We start from the raw sequence: 16,282 nt of genomic DNA on the forward strand, positions 1-16,282 counted from the left end.
CCGGAGAGCCCAAGGCTAACTAGAGCAAGGAATCTGCTCCGCCCGCCTGGTCCTCCTCCTTCCCAGATTACTTAGGCATCTTAACTTGTTAAAGTCGTTTTGGGAAGTCCTTTTTCAAAGACGGAAATCATTGGTATCAAAGCCATTATAACTGGGATGCTTGCCCATGTTAGACCTTAAAATCAGCATTCGATTCTGTATTTTTATTTGATGGTCAGGTCACTCTGTGCTTAGAGCTGTCTGGAGGGCTGCTGTGTCGTGTAGTTATTGCAGGGGCAAGCAGGACTCTCACGGCTGACCACAAGGACGTGGCCGATCCCTGCTCAGCCTCTGGGAGCTTCCCAGAGTGGAAAGGCTGCCACCTGGCACTGGAAAAGTTGTCAGCCCAGGTAAAGGGCAGACGGGAGCGCTCCTTCTTTCAGAAGCACCCACAGCCCCCACCCAGGAGGCAGCTGGCATGACTGCCCCTTTCTGTGCAGTCAGCAGGAGGGCCTGGGCGCTGCTGCACAGGCATCTCGAGGAAGATGCTGAGCCTTCACTGCGAGACTTCAGGCACTTACAGGGAGGACAAGGACATGTTTCACTGGAGTCACAGGAACAAACTGGGGGAAAAACCTGACATTTGTCCTTGATCAGAAACACATGTGGAAAGAGTCAAGACTCATGCACACGTTCGGTATATTTGTTAGACCTGGGTCCCCTGAGGATTTCCTCGCTCCTTTACGATGAAACCCACCTCAGACCGGAGTCCAGACCTCACAAGCCAGTGGGCACTCAGGGTGGACAGTTAGACCCAACAGGACAGATGGAGAGGAAATGGGGCCAGACAGTGAGGACACTGGCCCCTGAGCTCCCCTGCGCACGCGTGCACACACATGCATGGCTGTAAAGACAAAGGCTAGGCTGAGAGACTGGGTGAGGGGACTGTCGGCAGCCCAACGCTCTGCAGACTCCCACTACTCTCCCTCCACCAACTGCAAGTGCAGCCCTGTCAACTAACAGGCATGGCCTCCACGGCTCCCGCCTCCAGCCATCCGGCACTGCTGGCTTACATCATGCATTTTCATGATTCCAACTCAAAGTGTGTTTCTAATCATCGCTTATGGAAATTTACCCAGAGGATGACTAAGTGCATGGTACAACCTGCCTTGATCCGATGGGGGAAGAAAATGACCAAGTAGAATTAACCGTTTCTCCCATCAGAAGGCTGAGCCCAGGGCCAGTCACGGCTGGGTACATGCAGTGACTGATGGGAAACCCAGGCAGAGAGCCAAGCTGAACCTCCAGAACCTTGCAGAAGCATTGGGGGGGGGGGGGGAGTTGCGGGTGTCCAAGCATCTGGAAGGGTCCAGTTAATCCCAACTAGAAAACTGCCTCAGGAAAGTGGAATTTTTAGGAGGTCATAAGGGAACTCGTCTCTCCCTGTCCTTCACTCTTTCTCTCAAAATACCCTCTTCCCATTTAATCAGATCTTTTTTATTTCCAACATTATATTTGAAAATTTTCAAAAACAGAAATATTGAAAGAAATGCACTGTGAACATTCACTCACCAGTTAGATTTTACAATACGTGCTCTGTGAACATTCACTCACCAGTTAGATTTTACAATACGTGCTCTTTGCTTTGTGTGCTTATCACCTATCTACCCACGTACCCAACCTTTATGAACTCCCGTTCTCAGATCATGACCCTTCTAAAAAAAGAGCGTCTACCTGACAGACTTGAATCTCACAGCAAACTGAAGGTCACAGGTGAGAGGAGGTAAGCCCATACAGTCTCCCCTCCCCTCCCCTCACTTACCCAGAGCAATGTCACCAGGGGCCTGCTTCCTGCTTTGGTTTCCAACTATGGGAACTGCACCTCCCTATTTCCCCATTCCACCCCCCCACCCCAAGATCTAGGGTTCACCAGAAATGGCCTCAGGAACGAGGATGAGGTCGGGGTGCAAAGATGGCGATTCTTTGGCATCTGCCACTTTGTCAGCACTTGTAGGCACCAAAAGCTTACACCTTTAGGGAACTGAAATTATGGTAGGACTTGTTGACTGCGGAGTCAGATTACATATAGGAAGAAGAAAGGAAACTTGGGTGTTGCTACCTGAATATCTAGACAAGCTCCTTTGCCACAGACGAGGATGTGGGTAAGCTCTTCTATCCCTCTTAACTTACCCAAGGGCCCATGGCAAAAGTCTGCAGTGGACCACCACCGCCATGAACTGTGAAGGGGCCTTGGAGACAGATGTGGGCTGGGCACCGCCTCACTGTCCCGCGGTTATCTCTGACTATCCCACAGGTATGTCTGCCCTGCTCACAGCCCACCAAGTTCTTTAAAGAAGCCACTCTCAATACGGTCCTTCATTTCAAGCAAAGCCAGAAGTTGAAAACTTGTCCTTGACATAATGAAAGGGATGATTTTACACGTCATAGAGAGTTTATTTCACATCATGCAGAACAGTGGCCCGCAGGCCCATGGCCTGTCTTTGTAAAGAAGGGTTTACTGGCACACAGCCACACAAGTTCACTTATGTATTATTTACAGCTGCTTACTGCTACAACAACAGAGCTGAGTTGCCATGACGGAGACTCTATGGCCCATAAAGTTAAAAATATTTACAATATGGCCCTTTAAGAAAAAGGATGCTTACCCCTGATTCATAATAAGTCCCCACAAGGCATTTTTTAAAAAAGACAATTTAACTTACACAACTACAAACGATCACACATATTACATAAAATGAGCATAATGCAAGTGTTTCTTACTCTGAAATTCTCTACTCATGTAAACTGGGGCCCTGTATCCCAGGTACTTACAGCTCTTTAAGATTCTTCATCTTCACAAAGGCATCAAACTGGACAGATCTGATTGCATTCTCTCCAAGGTTCCTGCAAAACAACACTCTACTTATGCGGAGCACTCGGGACCCTCCCGGTCAACCTCGTGTGTGAGTCGAGAGGCTCAGGGACTTTTCGGGACAGCCCTGGTTTCCCCGTGAACCCCAGGTACTAGCCAGCCCCCCTAATGCCACTGTAAGTGGCTATCGTTTCACATGTTGACACAAGCACACGAAATAACTCTGGAACCAACCAGCCTTAAAGGCGGCTTCAAAGCTAGGTTACGGCCTGTTCAGCAAGTCAACAGGCAAACCTTTCCCAACAGAATTAAAGTCAAACTTGACTCAAGATAAACGAAGAATTAAGTACTAGAGGCACCTGCCTCAGATGATGACAGCACGGACATCTCAGTGCTGGTTCCATCCTCCTCCATCCAGGCTCTGAGTGACCACTGCAGGAGAAAACCTCCCAGCTAAGCCCAGCTACTGTTAAGCTGCTTTAGAGGAGGTACTAGCATGGCCCGGGACAAAGTGCCTGCTTGGAATGGGAAGGAGACCAGGGCCTGGGAGGAGCCGGTGCCATGGTGAGGCCGGGGGGTGGAGGGGCTTTATCCAAACACCAACTGCACTAATTGGGAGCTCACCACCTGGCCATATGTTCTGTAACTGTTCCTGGCATAGGCAAAATAAAGGCCAAAGTTGAAGCTGACTTATAATGAGAAGGAAGCAGCTGGCGTTTCCAAATCGCCTGTTTCTCAGTTTACAAAGATGTGATTAAATTGCTAGCAGACTTTCTGCAGCCGCGTTTGGCAGGGCTGGGGTCAGGGAAGGTCTGGCAAGATACTCACAGGTGCTCCAGGCCTTCCAGCCCTGAGAATGCTCTCTTAGCCACAGACTTGATCTTGTTTCCAAATAGAGTCCTGCAGTTTCCAAACATCCAAAAAATGGGAGGGAGGGCGGGGAGAGGCAGGGCGGGTAGGGAGAAAGAGAACACACAATTAGGGTAGTGCTATCTGATAAGTCTGTCCAGTGAGAGGCAGGTGGAAATCTGACCTGGGCTGAGCTTGCGGGTCTGAAGTATGCAGGCTTTCCCCTTTCTGAAATGAAATACTTTTATCTTTATTAGAATTTAACAGTGATGACAGGTTGGAATTGCAGGCCCTGTCTCGCCTCAGAAAGGCCCCTTGCGATGTTAAGTGGAAATCACCTTGTCAGGCCCCGGCTGTCTTTCTCCCAGGACCACCCAAGGTTGGGGGGGGGGAGGTGGATGGAATTTAGCCATGGCATCATAAGAGAGGGGACTGACCACGGTGTCAGTGCGAGGAAGCAGACTTAAAGAACGTAATGAAAACTCCAGAACCAAAAACTATCACCCACTTCTGAACACTGCATTCTGGGGATACAGGTTCAAAGGGGGCAAGCAGACGGCAGGAACATGGGGGTCCATGGAGATGGCTCCCTGGCTCTTTGCGCCTGCGGTACCTCCACAGTGGGCTGCAACCCCGCCTACGGGAAGGCCCCTCGCGGCCTGCAGGCCACAGTGCTTCAGCCCCTTTAGCAAGAACCCAGATTGTCCATGATGCCAATGGGTCCAGGCTCATTAAATTGCAGACAGACACCTTCTCAAAGGTCAACCTCCTAGATTAGCTACCGCCTGTACCCCTGGACTGCCTACCCATGAGAAGGGGCTCCTGCTTCCAGGCAATTCTAATCCCAACCTGAGCAATAACTGTTGAGCTTCCCTAAGAAGCAAAATCTACACACACACCCCAATACACAAGAAAGCAGCGCTGCTTCCACTGGGCTGTGGGATCCAAAGGAAAGCTTGTTTCTGGACAGGGGTTGGGGGGAGTGGCATCTAAAGTACAATGGACACTGGGAATGAAAAGAATCCAGGTTCCAGTTTTTCCCTCCTCATCAGGTACTCTGAGGAGCCCACCAAGGTGTCCCCTCCAAGCCCCGTCAGCACAGGAAACTGCCGGGGAACACCCGAAGGACATGCTGTCAGTCAGCTACGTGGGCTCTGGTGCCCACCACAGTTATCCCCAGGGCTTGTTAACAACGTGGGCTGCTGGGAGCCAGCTCCTGGGCCATCTCAGAATCGCCAGATCTGAGGGACTCCTAGGCAGCAGGTGGAGGAGGTCAGGGCAGAAGCCTTTGGAGAAAGCCCCTCAGAGCAGGGATGAGCAGAGGGGAGGACTCCTCATCCGAGAATCAAGAGAGACCTCAAGTAAAGGCCAGCTCCACCTTCAGACCTAAGGTAAGATTAGGACCCATGGGAAAAAACCACAAGCACCAGACTCTCCTTCCTGAAAGCAAATGTGAGCCTTGAAGTATTCCAAAGATGGCAGATCCCAGCTTCAACGTAACTGAAAGGGCCCCTGGGTGACCTCAGCAAATTCCCATCTTTAGGAAGATGGGTCAAGTGCGGAACTGACCCAGTCAGTGCCAGGAGCCACAGAAGGAGGTGCTGTCTCAACCTGCTCCCGGGGCACTCCAAGCCCGCATGGCCACTTCTGGGGCACCCACACCAGAGGAGCTCTTATGCCCCCACTTCTTCAGGAACAGGCTCCTTCTCACGGGTCCCCCAGTGCCGCAGCCCCCGCCAGTAACTCTGAGGTAAGCCTCCAGGCAAAGCCAGCGCTGTTTCCTGCCTCGAGAGGCTGAAGGGGCACGGAGGCCAGAGACCCCTGCCTTTCCGCTCTCTTGGAGGCAGTCTGCATGGAAGTGAAAACAATCTCATCCTGAAAGGGTTTCCACAGCCTCTCTCAATCTGAAGCTTTTATTTGAAAACAAATAAACCAAACACACAGACACCACGCTAGCTTAGGCTCCCCGACCACAGAACGGGCTGAGCCAGGAAGGGCACACGGGGCACGGAGACCCCAGGCTTCCAGATTGCTGCCAGCTTCTCACTTCCTCAGCGCCCCAGGCCGGGGCCTGCGTGCTCCAGGTCCTAGGAAAATGTATCCAGCCATGTAGTGCGATGTCCTGTCAACTAGATACAGCAAAAAGCTGTGCTTTACTTCATCCATTAAATATTAGTCACACTGACCCCCCCTTTTACAAGGAGGGCAGATTGTGATTTTTAATGGCGACAACAGCAATAAAACAGATGATCAAATTCTCGATGATGCAGGAGCTCATCATTGTGTTGGTAGATTAAAATGGGCCCTTACATTCCCCCAGCAAACATGTGGGGCTGAGGCTCGGGACTGGTGCTCACGCTCGCAGATGGAGATGGTGCCACTGACAGGCTGCAGCATGGAGAATGGAGAGCGGACGGCAGCCCAGAAGGGGGCTCCCTCCACCCCATACGGTAGTGGGCACTGAGACTTGGCTGCATCTGATCCGCGGCTCCCGGAGAAGGGACCGCAGGCCTGATGTCGCCACACCACCAACTCGGAGCAGACAGTGACCCCGGGAAGTCACATATCAAATCCTCTCATGAATCTCCGGCCAGCCCCACCAAAGGCTCCCTAAGGTCTTGGGGCTCTTGCCGACGCCATCTTGCAGACCTGGGGGAGCTATGGTGGTGCTATTCTGACTGGGAGTAGCCCGCCACCTGCCTGCAGTGAGTGTCACTGAGAAACTGGAGGGGCAGTCAGTCCCCCTGGAGGACAGCAGCTACCTGGGCCCACTCCACCCCACAGAAAGCTACAGGCTTGGCCCCATAGTCCGATTCTGCATATGGCCTCCAACAGCCCCCTTCGGGCATGGCACCCCTGTGTAATTCAACCCCCCTTTCCGAGGAATGTCATGGAGAGAGCGGGGACCCTGGGGGAGGAATGTGCATCACCCATCTACACAAGATACAACGTCTCCTCTCTGCCCCTCATGTGTGCTCCAGAAATTCTCCCTTCCCTCCTCACACACTGCCACCCTGCAGGCCCCCAGCAAGGGTCCACAAGCATTTAGGAAGGGGGCACGGTGGGTGAGCATAATCATCAGAGGCAAACCAGGGAGAAAGGCACTCACAAGGTCAGAACATTCTCGCCTTGCCAGGAAGCTCCAGTTGGAAGATACTTGTGTTCAGAGCTGCAAAACTAAGGGCAGGACAACACCCATCCAATCTTCATAGGTAGAGGCCCTTTATGGCTCTGCCGCTCACTTGTTCCTTTCTTGGACATTTAAGGTCTGGCTTCTTGAATGGCAGGAATGGCCCCAGGTCCTTGAATAACTGAGTGAAGGCCAGTTTCTCCCCTCCTGCTCTAGGGGGGAAATCCCTGAAAACCACCCCTCAAGTGCTTCAAAGGCAAACCCACACCAGGTCCAGGGACTCAGAGCACTGACTGCAGCACCACAGGATGAGTAAGTTCACGTGGCACCACAGCTCTAGAGGGGCAGCCCTTCTCTATGCTAACATGCTCCCCACCAGGCCACTCAGGTGAGGCAATGTGGTGCCATGGCCACGTCTCCCCGCCGCGGCCACGCCACAGAGCTCCCAGGCAGTGCGGAGGAGACCGAGTAGGGAGGGGGCCAGAGCAGCCGTGTTCCTCCCTGCAGTCCTCCTCTCCCTCCACAATGTTTACGCAACACCTTCCACATGCCACGAACCAGAACTGTGTACCAGGATCACAGGAAAGCATTTGCTTTCCTTTTTCCCTCTTAACGTGGAAGATTTCACACCATCACAGGCAGACGGAAGAGTGTCATGAACCCCGTGTGCCAGTCACACAGCTTAGCCACCATCCAGTCGTGCCAGTCTTATTTCATCTCTGCCTCTACCCGCTTCCCATTCCCCTGCCCAGCCAGACAACTGGGAATCCAAATCATAGGCATCACACCATTTTTTTTTAATCCAAGAAGAAGAGGATTCTTCTTCTTCATCTTTTTTTTTTGTAGCATAACCACAGTACCATCACACCTAATAACTGACTGCATATATTTCATCATCTGAAGGAATTATTGTTATTGTCCCAATTTCCCCCAGTTATGTGCATCTCTCCATTTTTTTGAAACAGGTACAAAGCTTCCAGCTCCAAGATTCTGATCAGTGGAACGGAGTAGGGGTGGGGATGGGGGCTGGAGACTGTATTTTAACACGATCCCTGGAGTCTCAGCACCTAGGAGCTTAATAAAAAACATGGGCTGCTTTGGGGGCGCCCATGTCGCACAGCACAGTGCAGTGCAAGTGAGGAATGCAGGGGCTCATGCTAACGTTTTGGGACTTTAGACAGAATTGTGGAACCTAATCCAGGAGGCTAAAATGGAGAAAACACCAGAGCAGTGACAGCAGGCAATCAGGAGAGCAGCCCCAGGCTACGGACGAGCGCTGTGAACACAGAACCAGGGGCCCCGGCACCCCCAGGGCCAGCTGTCCCTCCCATGGGGAGGAAGAGCCTCCAGGAAGCCATGACACCCAAGATTGGCCCCAGTTTCCACTGGAGGGACATTCCCTGCAAAGGACCCAGTGGCACCATGCACTGTCCCCAACTCACCGTCCATTAGTTACAGCTGAGGAATCGCAGTGCGGAGTGTGCCGAATGGCTGCCCAGGGGCCCCCCACCCCAGCAGCCGAATGCCCAGTTCAAGGCTTCTGGGGGCAGGGCAGGCCTCTGCCCGGCCCCACTGCGCTGACATGGGTAAAGGGGCCAGGAGGTGAGGGAGGGAGCATGTTTTTAGGGAAGAAGAGGAAAGCCTGAAAGGCATTTCTGACATTGCTGTTAGAAGACAGGATGCTCAAGAAGAGACAATCCTCAGACAGCCCAAATAACTGCATCTTACTCAGAACTCGCACGGTATAAAAGGTGTGAAGAACCCCACTTTTCAAAACAAATCAAAAACATGAACTAACTTGTCCAGGAAGACTCTCCCCACCACGGGCTTTCCGATGCCTCGTGCTGCACTGCTGCTTTAAAAATATTTACTCTACCCACTCGCCGGCTTGCTGTCAGGGACGGGCTTGGGGAGATGGAGTGGTGACTGCCTTCTCTGTCTTGTCTCCTTCAAACCCTGCCTCTGAGAGGCTGCTAAACAGTAATAACGGCTCCAATCCCCACTCCTGTGTGTTCCTTGGGTGGCATCTGCAGTAAGTGCTGGTGAGATGCAGGGAGAAAGAAGACGGAGCAAGGGATATGCAACCCCGGCTTTGGGGCCGCATGGGCGAATCCTGACCCTGCCACCTACCAGATGTGTGACGGTCTTGGGCAAAATCCCTTCAGCTCTGTTTCCTCAGCTGCAAGAAGGCTGCATAATAGAACCTGCCCTCATGAGACTGTTCGAGACGACACACACACGCATGTGCGTGTACCTCACAGAATAACTGTCAGGTTCTAGGAGCTTAAAAAACCCAAAAACACCAGAAACCTTGAATAAAAAATAGCTACTATATTACCCTTGGTAAATGATTGTTTCTGTTTCAGATTATGATCAACAACAAAAATACTAACCAAAGACTCAAAACCTTCAAGAGTTACTTGGCTTTAGACATTTCACACAATTTCTAAAAATTGAGTAAGGCTCCTTTGTGCAAAGAACAACAAAAAATTTGGCTCTTTTCATGTCGGTCACGAACTAAGTGAGAGAGGAGATCCAACAGGCCTCCAGATACCAGGTCTTTAGCCCCAAAGAAACCAACGCCCAGGCAGCGATGACACCACTGACCAGAGAGTAGATGGGATGTCTCCCGCTGTCTTACTCAGATTTTTCTTCCCAAACAAAAGAAGATAAAACGCTCTCCTCTGGCTAGGCTCACAACACAGGAGGCGTGGGGATAGGGGTCAGGGAGCCAAGAAACGTCTTTGCGTGTATGAGCTCCCCAGAACTTCAATAGTGAGATACTCACAGCTTGCTGAGGCTGTCGAGCCCAGAGAAAGCACCACTGGTATCTTCTATTGTGCCCGAAATCTCGTTATGGTCCAGGTCCCTGGGGAGAAGACAGAAAGAAAGCTCACCATCCAGTCTGAGTTCTCAGTTCATTCTTCAACATGAATCGGGAGAACAGACTGACACCCCATCTGCCACCTTGAAGCTCAAACATCTAGGTGTCCACGGTGATGTACGGTCAACAGGACTGTGCCCACGGAGCCCCGGGAGGCCCAGGACTGCACACCTGGCAGTGTGGCTTGGCTCCCTTAGCCTGCCCTCAAAGCTAACACACGTATGAGCAGGCAGCTTGTCCAGCTCCATCCTGCTGTTCCTGTCGGCCTAGGCCGAGCCCAGGGGACAGGAGGGGTGCAGACAGCACACGGGAAAGCCTTGTTTGCATTCCACCCCTAAAGAGTGGGCATCTGGCCACTGGCACTGGGAATCAGCCAAAAGATTCCACAGGCTCCCATCTGCTCTCACCAACCAGAGCTCCTTTTCTGGACCTGACCATGAACGTGCCAAGGGCATGGAGGAAAGGGGTGGTGAAGAAAGAGACTCCAGCACGGGGCTCTCCGGGGGCCATCTCCATGCTGGCAAGCGGGTTTGGAGCCTAGAGCTCCCACCTTCTCACAGGGCCTGCACAGGCCCTGAATCTGAGCCAGGGACAACATGTGGGTGCCGAGTCAGACTCGTGACCCATTTGCCAGGATGAGAGGACGAGGCCAACACTTCAGCAGAGTCTCCTCGACAATGTGAATCACGAGCCAATGAGTCAGCTTCCTCCCTCAGCTTCTAAGGGCAGGTCACAGCACCAGGCGACAATCCCGCCTGGGACCAGGCCCCATTATGCCACAGTCAGCCCTCTCCAACCTTCCCCAAAGCTCTCGGTTCCTACACCTTCCTCCTCCAAGCCCTTGCTGGCGTGGGCCAGGAGCAGGAAGGGCTGCTACAGGCTCCCTTGAGAGCCTTCAGAAGGAATCAGCGCTGCCAGTAAGCAGGGGGAGAGTTCTGACCGCAAAGTGAAATGCTTGCTCTGACCTTTCGTTTACAGCAGGCAGCTCAAAGGGCCCAGACTCTGCTGCTGGAAGGGACTTCTTTCAATGGGTTCCTCCCTATTATCTTCATACTGAAAAACCGGGGACCCAGGGCTGTGGCTTTGTGTGCCTGTCTCCCTGCTCCCAGCCCCGGCTGCCAAGCTTTTCTCTTCTTTCTGGCCTGCTCAGTCTGAACGCTTCCAGCCTTGTTATTCAGGCCTCGCAAGGGCTCAAAGGCTGACCTCAGCCTGAATGGCCTGGCGTCCGGCTCTTTCACACTCCCCAACAATAGCTGGGGATGAAAGCCTCCCCTGCCCTCTGCTCCAGGTGCCAGTGCAATGGCCTCCCGCCCTCTCGCAAGGGGACAGGCCCAGTCTCTGCAGAGGGGCACCCCGGCCACTGCGGAAAGCCAGACACTTCTCTTTGGGGACTTGATTCCAATCGTTGCCCGGAAGTTCTCTGAAGCCAACAACTGAAAAATTTTAAGTCCCCAAAAGCATCCTGCAGCAATTTCTGGCCACTCCAGCTAATTAGGGACTTAAAGGAAAATGACATTATTGACTCCATTTTGTTCCATTTGTTAAATATCCCCAAGTCAAGGAAAAACACAGGGTTCCCTAATCACCTCTCTTGGAAATGGGGCATCCCAGACACTGGGTATGCTGAAGAAGTGTAAACGGTACCCCAAGAGGTGAGCCTCAGCATTCACTGGCCTTGGACAGGAAATAGTCAGGACTTAAAAATGGAAGCTGCAGAGGGAAGACTCCTGACTGGAAAGGCTGACCCCACGGCTGCCGTCCTGGAGGCCACTCCAGCACGCAGCCTTTCCCCACAACAGGACCCAGCATCCTGTGAGCGTTTGACACAAGTGGGAATTAGCGCTTGACAAGTTTTTTTTTTGAGTCATCAACCCTCCATAGGCACCATCCTGGGAGAGTGAGGGACATTTTTCTGCTCAGCCGGTTCTTTTTCAGTTGATTATATAAAAGTTTGAGACCCTGCACACATAACAGTCAGCTTTGGATCAATTCTGACTCTCAGCCAATAAGAAGGGAATTCAACAATTCAACAAAGTGGCTGGTTGGCTCCCTCCTGCCCTCTCAGCCAGGGACCCCTTCATTTCATCAGCCCCACAGTGAAGGACATACAAGACACGCAGGTTTTTGAGTCCCCTGAAGGCGCCTTCCGCGATGTGGCTGATGGAATTGTGGCTGAGGCGCAGGACGCTCAGGCTGCTCAGGTCGGCCAGGCTCTCCTCGTCCAGCCGGGTGAGATTGTTGAACGACAGAATCCTGAGGAAGGAACGGGGGAAGCAAACGACACATCAAGGGGCTGCCCTCCCCTCTCCTCTCCTGAACATCCAGGCGGGCTCAGCCAGGGCTCAGTGGGAAGGGGCGAGCCCTCGGAAGCTCCAAGAGCAAAAGTGGTTGGGCAGCGGGAAACCCATCAGGGCCCACGCCCACATAGTTTAACTCCTAGAATGTCCTGGGAGGTCATGGAGACCAGGAGGTGTGCTAAACTGTGAGGACTACACGAGATCATACAATTCAAGAACCCTCCAAGCTCCAACCCCTTCATGCTGGTGCTCATGGCCAGTTCTGATCCAAGCTACGAGGGACCTCTCATGGCAGCGGCCTGCGACTCTGGACAGGACCCCAGAGGGGGCTCAGTGAGCAGCGTGGCCCAGTTAGACTCCTGACATTGGCCAGCAGAGGGCATCACTAGCCACCACCAGGAACAAGCCTTCCTCACAGAATTTCACGCCTTACCTGGGCAGTGCCCGCGGGACCACAGTCTCCCATCCAGATTTCCTTGCCCCCACCCAAGGCAGTCTCTAAGCATGACCCCCTAATGTAAGCAGGGCAGGGAACGTGCCCCCAAATCATACACCTTCCCTGAGCGGCATGCCTCCTGCCCCTGACACAGCCCTGGGCTGCTTACTTGGCATGTCAGTCATCTATCATTGAAAAACAGGAAATTTGGTCTGGGGCAGGAATATGGAAAATAAATTTGGAGAAGATTAATGAGTTTTTAAAGGCAGCAGGGAGTAACATTCTTTCCCTCCTGGAGAAATAAGTCATAGTGTCTGTCAGTCGCAAAGACCTGGCAGAAGATCAAAATTACATCCTCACCTGCAATTAAAGAATTTAGCTTAAAGGAGGGGCAGGAAACACGCTGGCTCTGAGGTTACCTGGGTGTCGGGCAAACTGCTAGGGTGATGAGGGCATCCTCTGTGATCTTCTCTAAAGGGCACAGGACAGCCTCACAATGCCCACCAGCTGGGAGGGGCCCAGGAAGCATGCCTTTAACGGCTGCCACCTCAACAGCAGGGGCACACCCCCCGTCCTGCTTCCCTGCGGCTCCCAGGCCTGGACAACAGAAAACCATGGGTGTTGGGAGTTCCCTAGTGGGTCACAGCCTGAGAAAGGGTCTGTCAGAAGCCACCCAACACCACGGGAAAATCTTGTGCAGCTGCATTGCCGTGTGGGGTCTGGAAGCTAAATCCAAAGGGTTAACACAAACACGTACACACTCACAGAATCCAAGGAAAGCGAGCAAAAGGAAAGAGGGAGGACTACTGATTTTTGCGTTAGGGAATGACAGATTCACTGAAATATAAACTCCATTCCATGTGGGGCATGTTGGGGGACGAGAGGCGGGAGGGGGAGAACATGGAAGCACAGATAAAAACACCAGCTGTGAGACTCAACATCAACTTTAAATGTCCCCCTTAGTTTGCCTGGTGAGGTCACGAGAGAGACAAGACAGACAGAAGCTTGGCATTCAGAACCACCGTTCGCTTCGGTGGGTGAATATCTTCCTATAGTCAAGCCTAGAAAAAAGAAAACTCACCCAAACTCTCTTAAAAAAGAAAGAAAGAAAGAAAAGAACATATTGGACTAAAGTAGAATTGAGAAACCTTGAACATATTAAACTGAAATGACACACACAGTGAGAATCCACTTGTTTCCTCCAAACAACCAATCTTGTAGACATGGGACAGAAACATGGGGATATGGGTATGTCCACTGAGTCCCTGGCTGCTTTCACTATCGGTCGCCCCCAACATGGCAGACAGCCCAGGCCAGTCCCGCCCAGAGAGTCTGTCCTAGCAGTCTCAGCCACCATGGGCACCAGCTTAATTCCCAGTCCCAGCCTGGGGGCCCCGTCTGGGAGTCTCCCAAAGGAATGAGGGGGCTGTCCATCCTTAAGTAAAGTGTAATCACACAGTGCCATCGGCACAGGAGCCTCCCCACAGGCCAGGGGAATGCTAAGGGGGGCGGGGAGGAGCAAGTGGCAGGGCAATGGGTCTAAGGGAAAAAGGCAGAGACTGCCAGGTACGTAAATGCTCCCAGTATCGGGGTGTTGTCAGTGCTCAGGTTCACTGTCCTGTCTGTGCTGGAGCCCAAATGAGCCTTCCCTAAAGAAATCCATGTTGCTTGCTGTAGCCATTAATGTACAACAGCTCTCACAGCTGCAAAAAGAACACTTGTGTAGCTGCCCTTCTCAGGCAGGGCACTCTACCTACAGCGGGGCCTCTCCCCACGCCCGGGGAGGCCTTGGGGGCAAAGGCTCCCATAGGGTTCTGGGGCTGCCCCTGGAGCCCTCACTGATCTCGAATCAGGGGATGCAGAGGGGGTCAGGAAGGAGTCAAGGTGAAATCACTGAGTTGCTGGGCCTCGGAGTCCTGCCCTGGGCCTGGAGGCTGGGCTCCGTCTTCCCTCGAACAAGCCACTGTGGGGCTCTGAGCCCCTCCCCACCTGAGCTGCTCAATGTCCACTCTGAGATGTGCCAGGACTACAGCTTCCTGGGCTCTGGAGTGTCACCTACAGGCGGTGTCTCTAAATGGCACCCAGCACAACCAGGGGGTACTCACAACTCGTGCAGCTTCTGGCAGAAGCTCCAGCCATCACGGTTGATACGGGAGATGGAGTTGTTGCTGAGGTGGAGCTGGTGCAGGGCCGTGAGGCCATAGAGCGAGCCACTGTTCACCTCCACCAGGCTGTTGTACTCCAGATGCCTGCAATGACAGTCACACGCAGGATGACGACGGGGCGTCCCTGAGCCACGCCTCCATCCGCTGCACAGATAGCAAGTGAGCAGCCACTGGGGACCAGACACTGGTCAGCACCGAGGGTGTGACAACATCGCATGACAGAACCGCGATGTGTGTGTGTGTGTGTGTGTGTGTGTGTGTGTGTGTGTGTGTGTGTGTGTGTGTGTGTGTGTGTGTGTGGGGGGCGGGGGGGTGGGGGGTGGGCGCAGAGAGAGAGACAGGCAAACCGAACAGATGGACCAAGTTCCGAGGGCAGGAAGAAGCTTCCCAGAAGTGACCTTCGTAGCTGAGCACGGCTACACCAGGCACTCAGATGGGAAGAGGAGTTCCGAGCAGAGGGCAGAGTCCATGAAAGGAAGAGCAAGAAGAGAGAATAGAAGGGAGCTCTCATTATCATCCCCACTTTATAGATAAGGAGACTGAGGCTGGGAGAAGCCAGGTAACTTGTCTAAGATTCCACAGATTGTCGGGTAATGAGGGGCCAGGATCCAAATCCTGGTTTGGCTAACCAAGTATGGACTCTGGGGGGACCACTGCGCCAAGAGACGCGGCTTTGGCTCTGGGGTCAGAGTACTTGGATTCAAATCCCGATTTTGCTATTTTGTGGGTTGAATGAGCCTGAACATCTAGAAAATGGAGATATCGCAGAGTATCTTCTTCATAGGGCTATTATGAGAAGGAAATAAGAAAATATTGGGTTGTCAGAAAAGTCATGATGTATTTTTTCTATGGTTTTCATTGCAAAAATGCGTCATGGCTTTTCCGACAACCCAATACATGTCAAATTATAGCACCGTACTGAGAACCTTAGCTCCCACCACGTTTATTAAGGAAGGGCATTGTCAACCCCCTTCTGGACACTGCACATCCTGCCCAAGGACGGCCCCGCCCCACACGACTGAACCCTGCAATACAAGTTACTCATACAAACGTTTCCCCGTGTTCAGCATTACAAGGGCTTTGGGCAACCATGTGTTTCTTCCTGTTATCCACCTCACTTTCTGCCTCTGCTCAGAAAGCAAGCACTAAATTTATAAATAACCTCGAAGGCAACCCATCACCCCCAATTTGTATGCGTTTGTTCAACATAAAAACCATATGGTATGTGCTAACTCCATTTTTTTTTCTGAGAATTTTCTTTTAATCTCAGTCTACCCAGCACACAATCCCCTAGATTTCAAAGTCCAAAATGACAGTTTTTAGGCTGTCAAGTAAAAGTGTTATTGAATATGTAAAACCACAGGCACGGTCAATCAAAGGTGGGCAAGGAAGAGAGGATAAAGCAAAACCGGAGAGCTAGTGCCCACTCTGCACAAAGTGCGTGTGTGTGCGTGCATGCATGTGTGCGCGTGCATGTGTGTAGGTGTCCGCATGTGCGCGCATGGGTGTGTTTGTGTATATAGGCGTGCACGCACGTGTGTGTGTGTGTGTGTGTGTGTGTGTGTGTGTGTAGGCGTGGTTGGTAAAACACAAAACAGTTGATGGAACTGGACATAGAGTTTTTGGTTTTTCAGTTGCAAAGATAACTAATAAAAGACACAAACGTACTG

General features: G+C 52.3%; 1 protein-coding gene across 1 annotated transcript in view; it reads right to left on the bottom strand.

The window, feature by feature from the left end:
- Positions 1 to 16,282, bottom strand: part of LRIG1 (leucine rich repeats and immunoglobulin like domains 1) — a 129,765-nt gene that overhangs the window by 30,637 nt on the left and 82,846 nt on the right. Inside the window, exons 7-11 of the mRNA XM_019652055.1 lie at positions 14,553 to 14,696; positions 11,824 to 11,967; positions 9,619 to 9,699; positions 3,680 to 3,751; positions 2,812 to 2,883 (exon numbers count right to left, since the gene is read on the bottom strand). Coding sequence (XP_019507600.1) covers positions 2,812 to 2,883; positions 3,680 to 3,751; positions 9,619 to 9,699; positions 11,824 to 11,967; positions 14,553 to 14,696 — 513 coding nt within the window. The remainder of the gene's footprint in view (positions 1 to 2,811; positions 2,884 to 3,679; positions 3,752 to 9,618; positions 9,700 to 11,823; positions 11,968 to 14,552; positions 14,697 to 16,282) is intronic.

Source organism: Hipposideros armiger, unplaced genomic scaffold (genome assembly GCF_001890085.2).
Source record: "Hipposideros armiger isolate ML-2016 unplaced genomic scaffold, ASM189008v1 scaffold_172, whole genome shotgun sequence".
Taxonomy (NCBI): domain Eukaryota; kingdom Metazoa; phylum Chordata; class Mammalia; order Chiroptera; family Hipposideridae; genus Hipposideros; species Hipposideros armiger.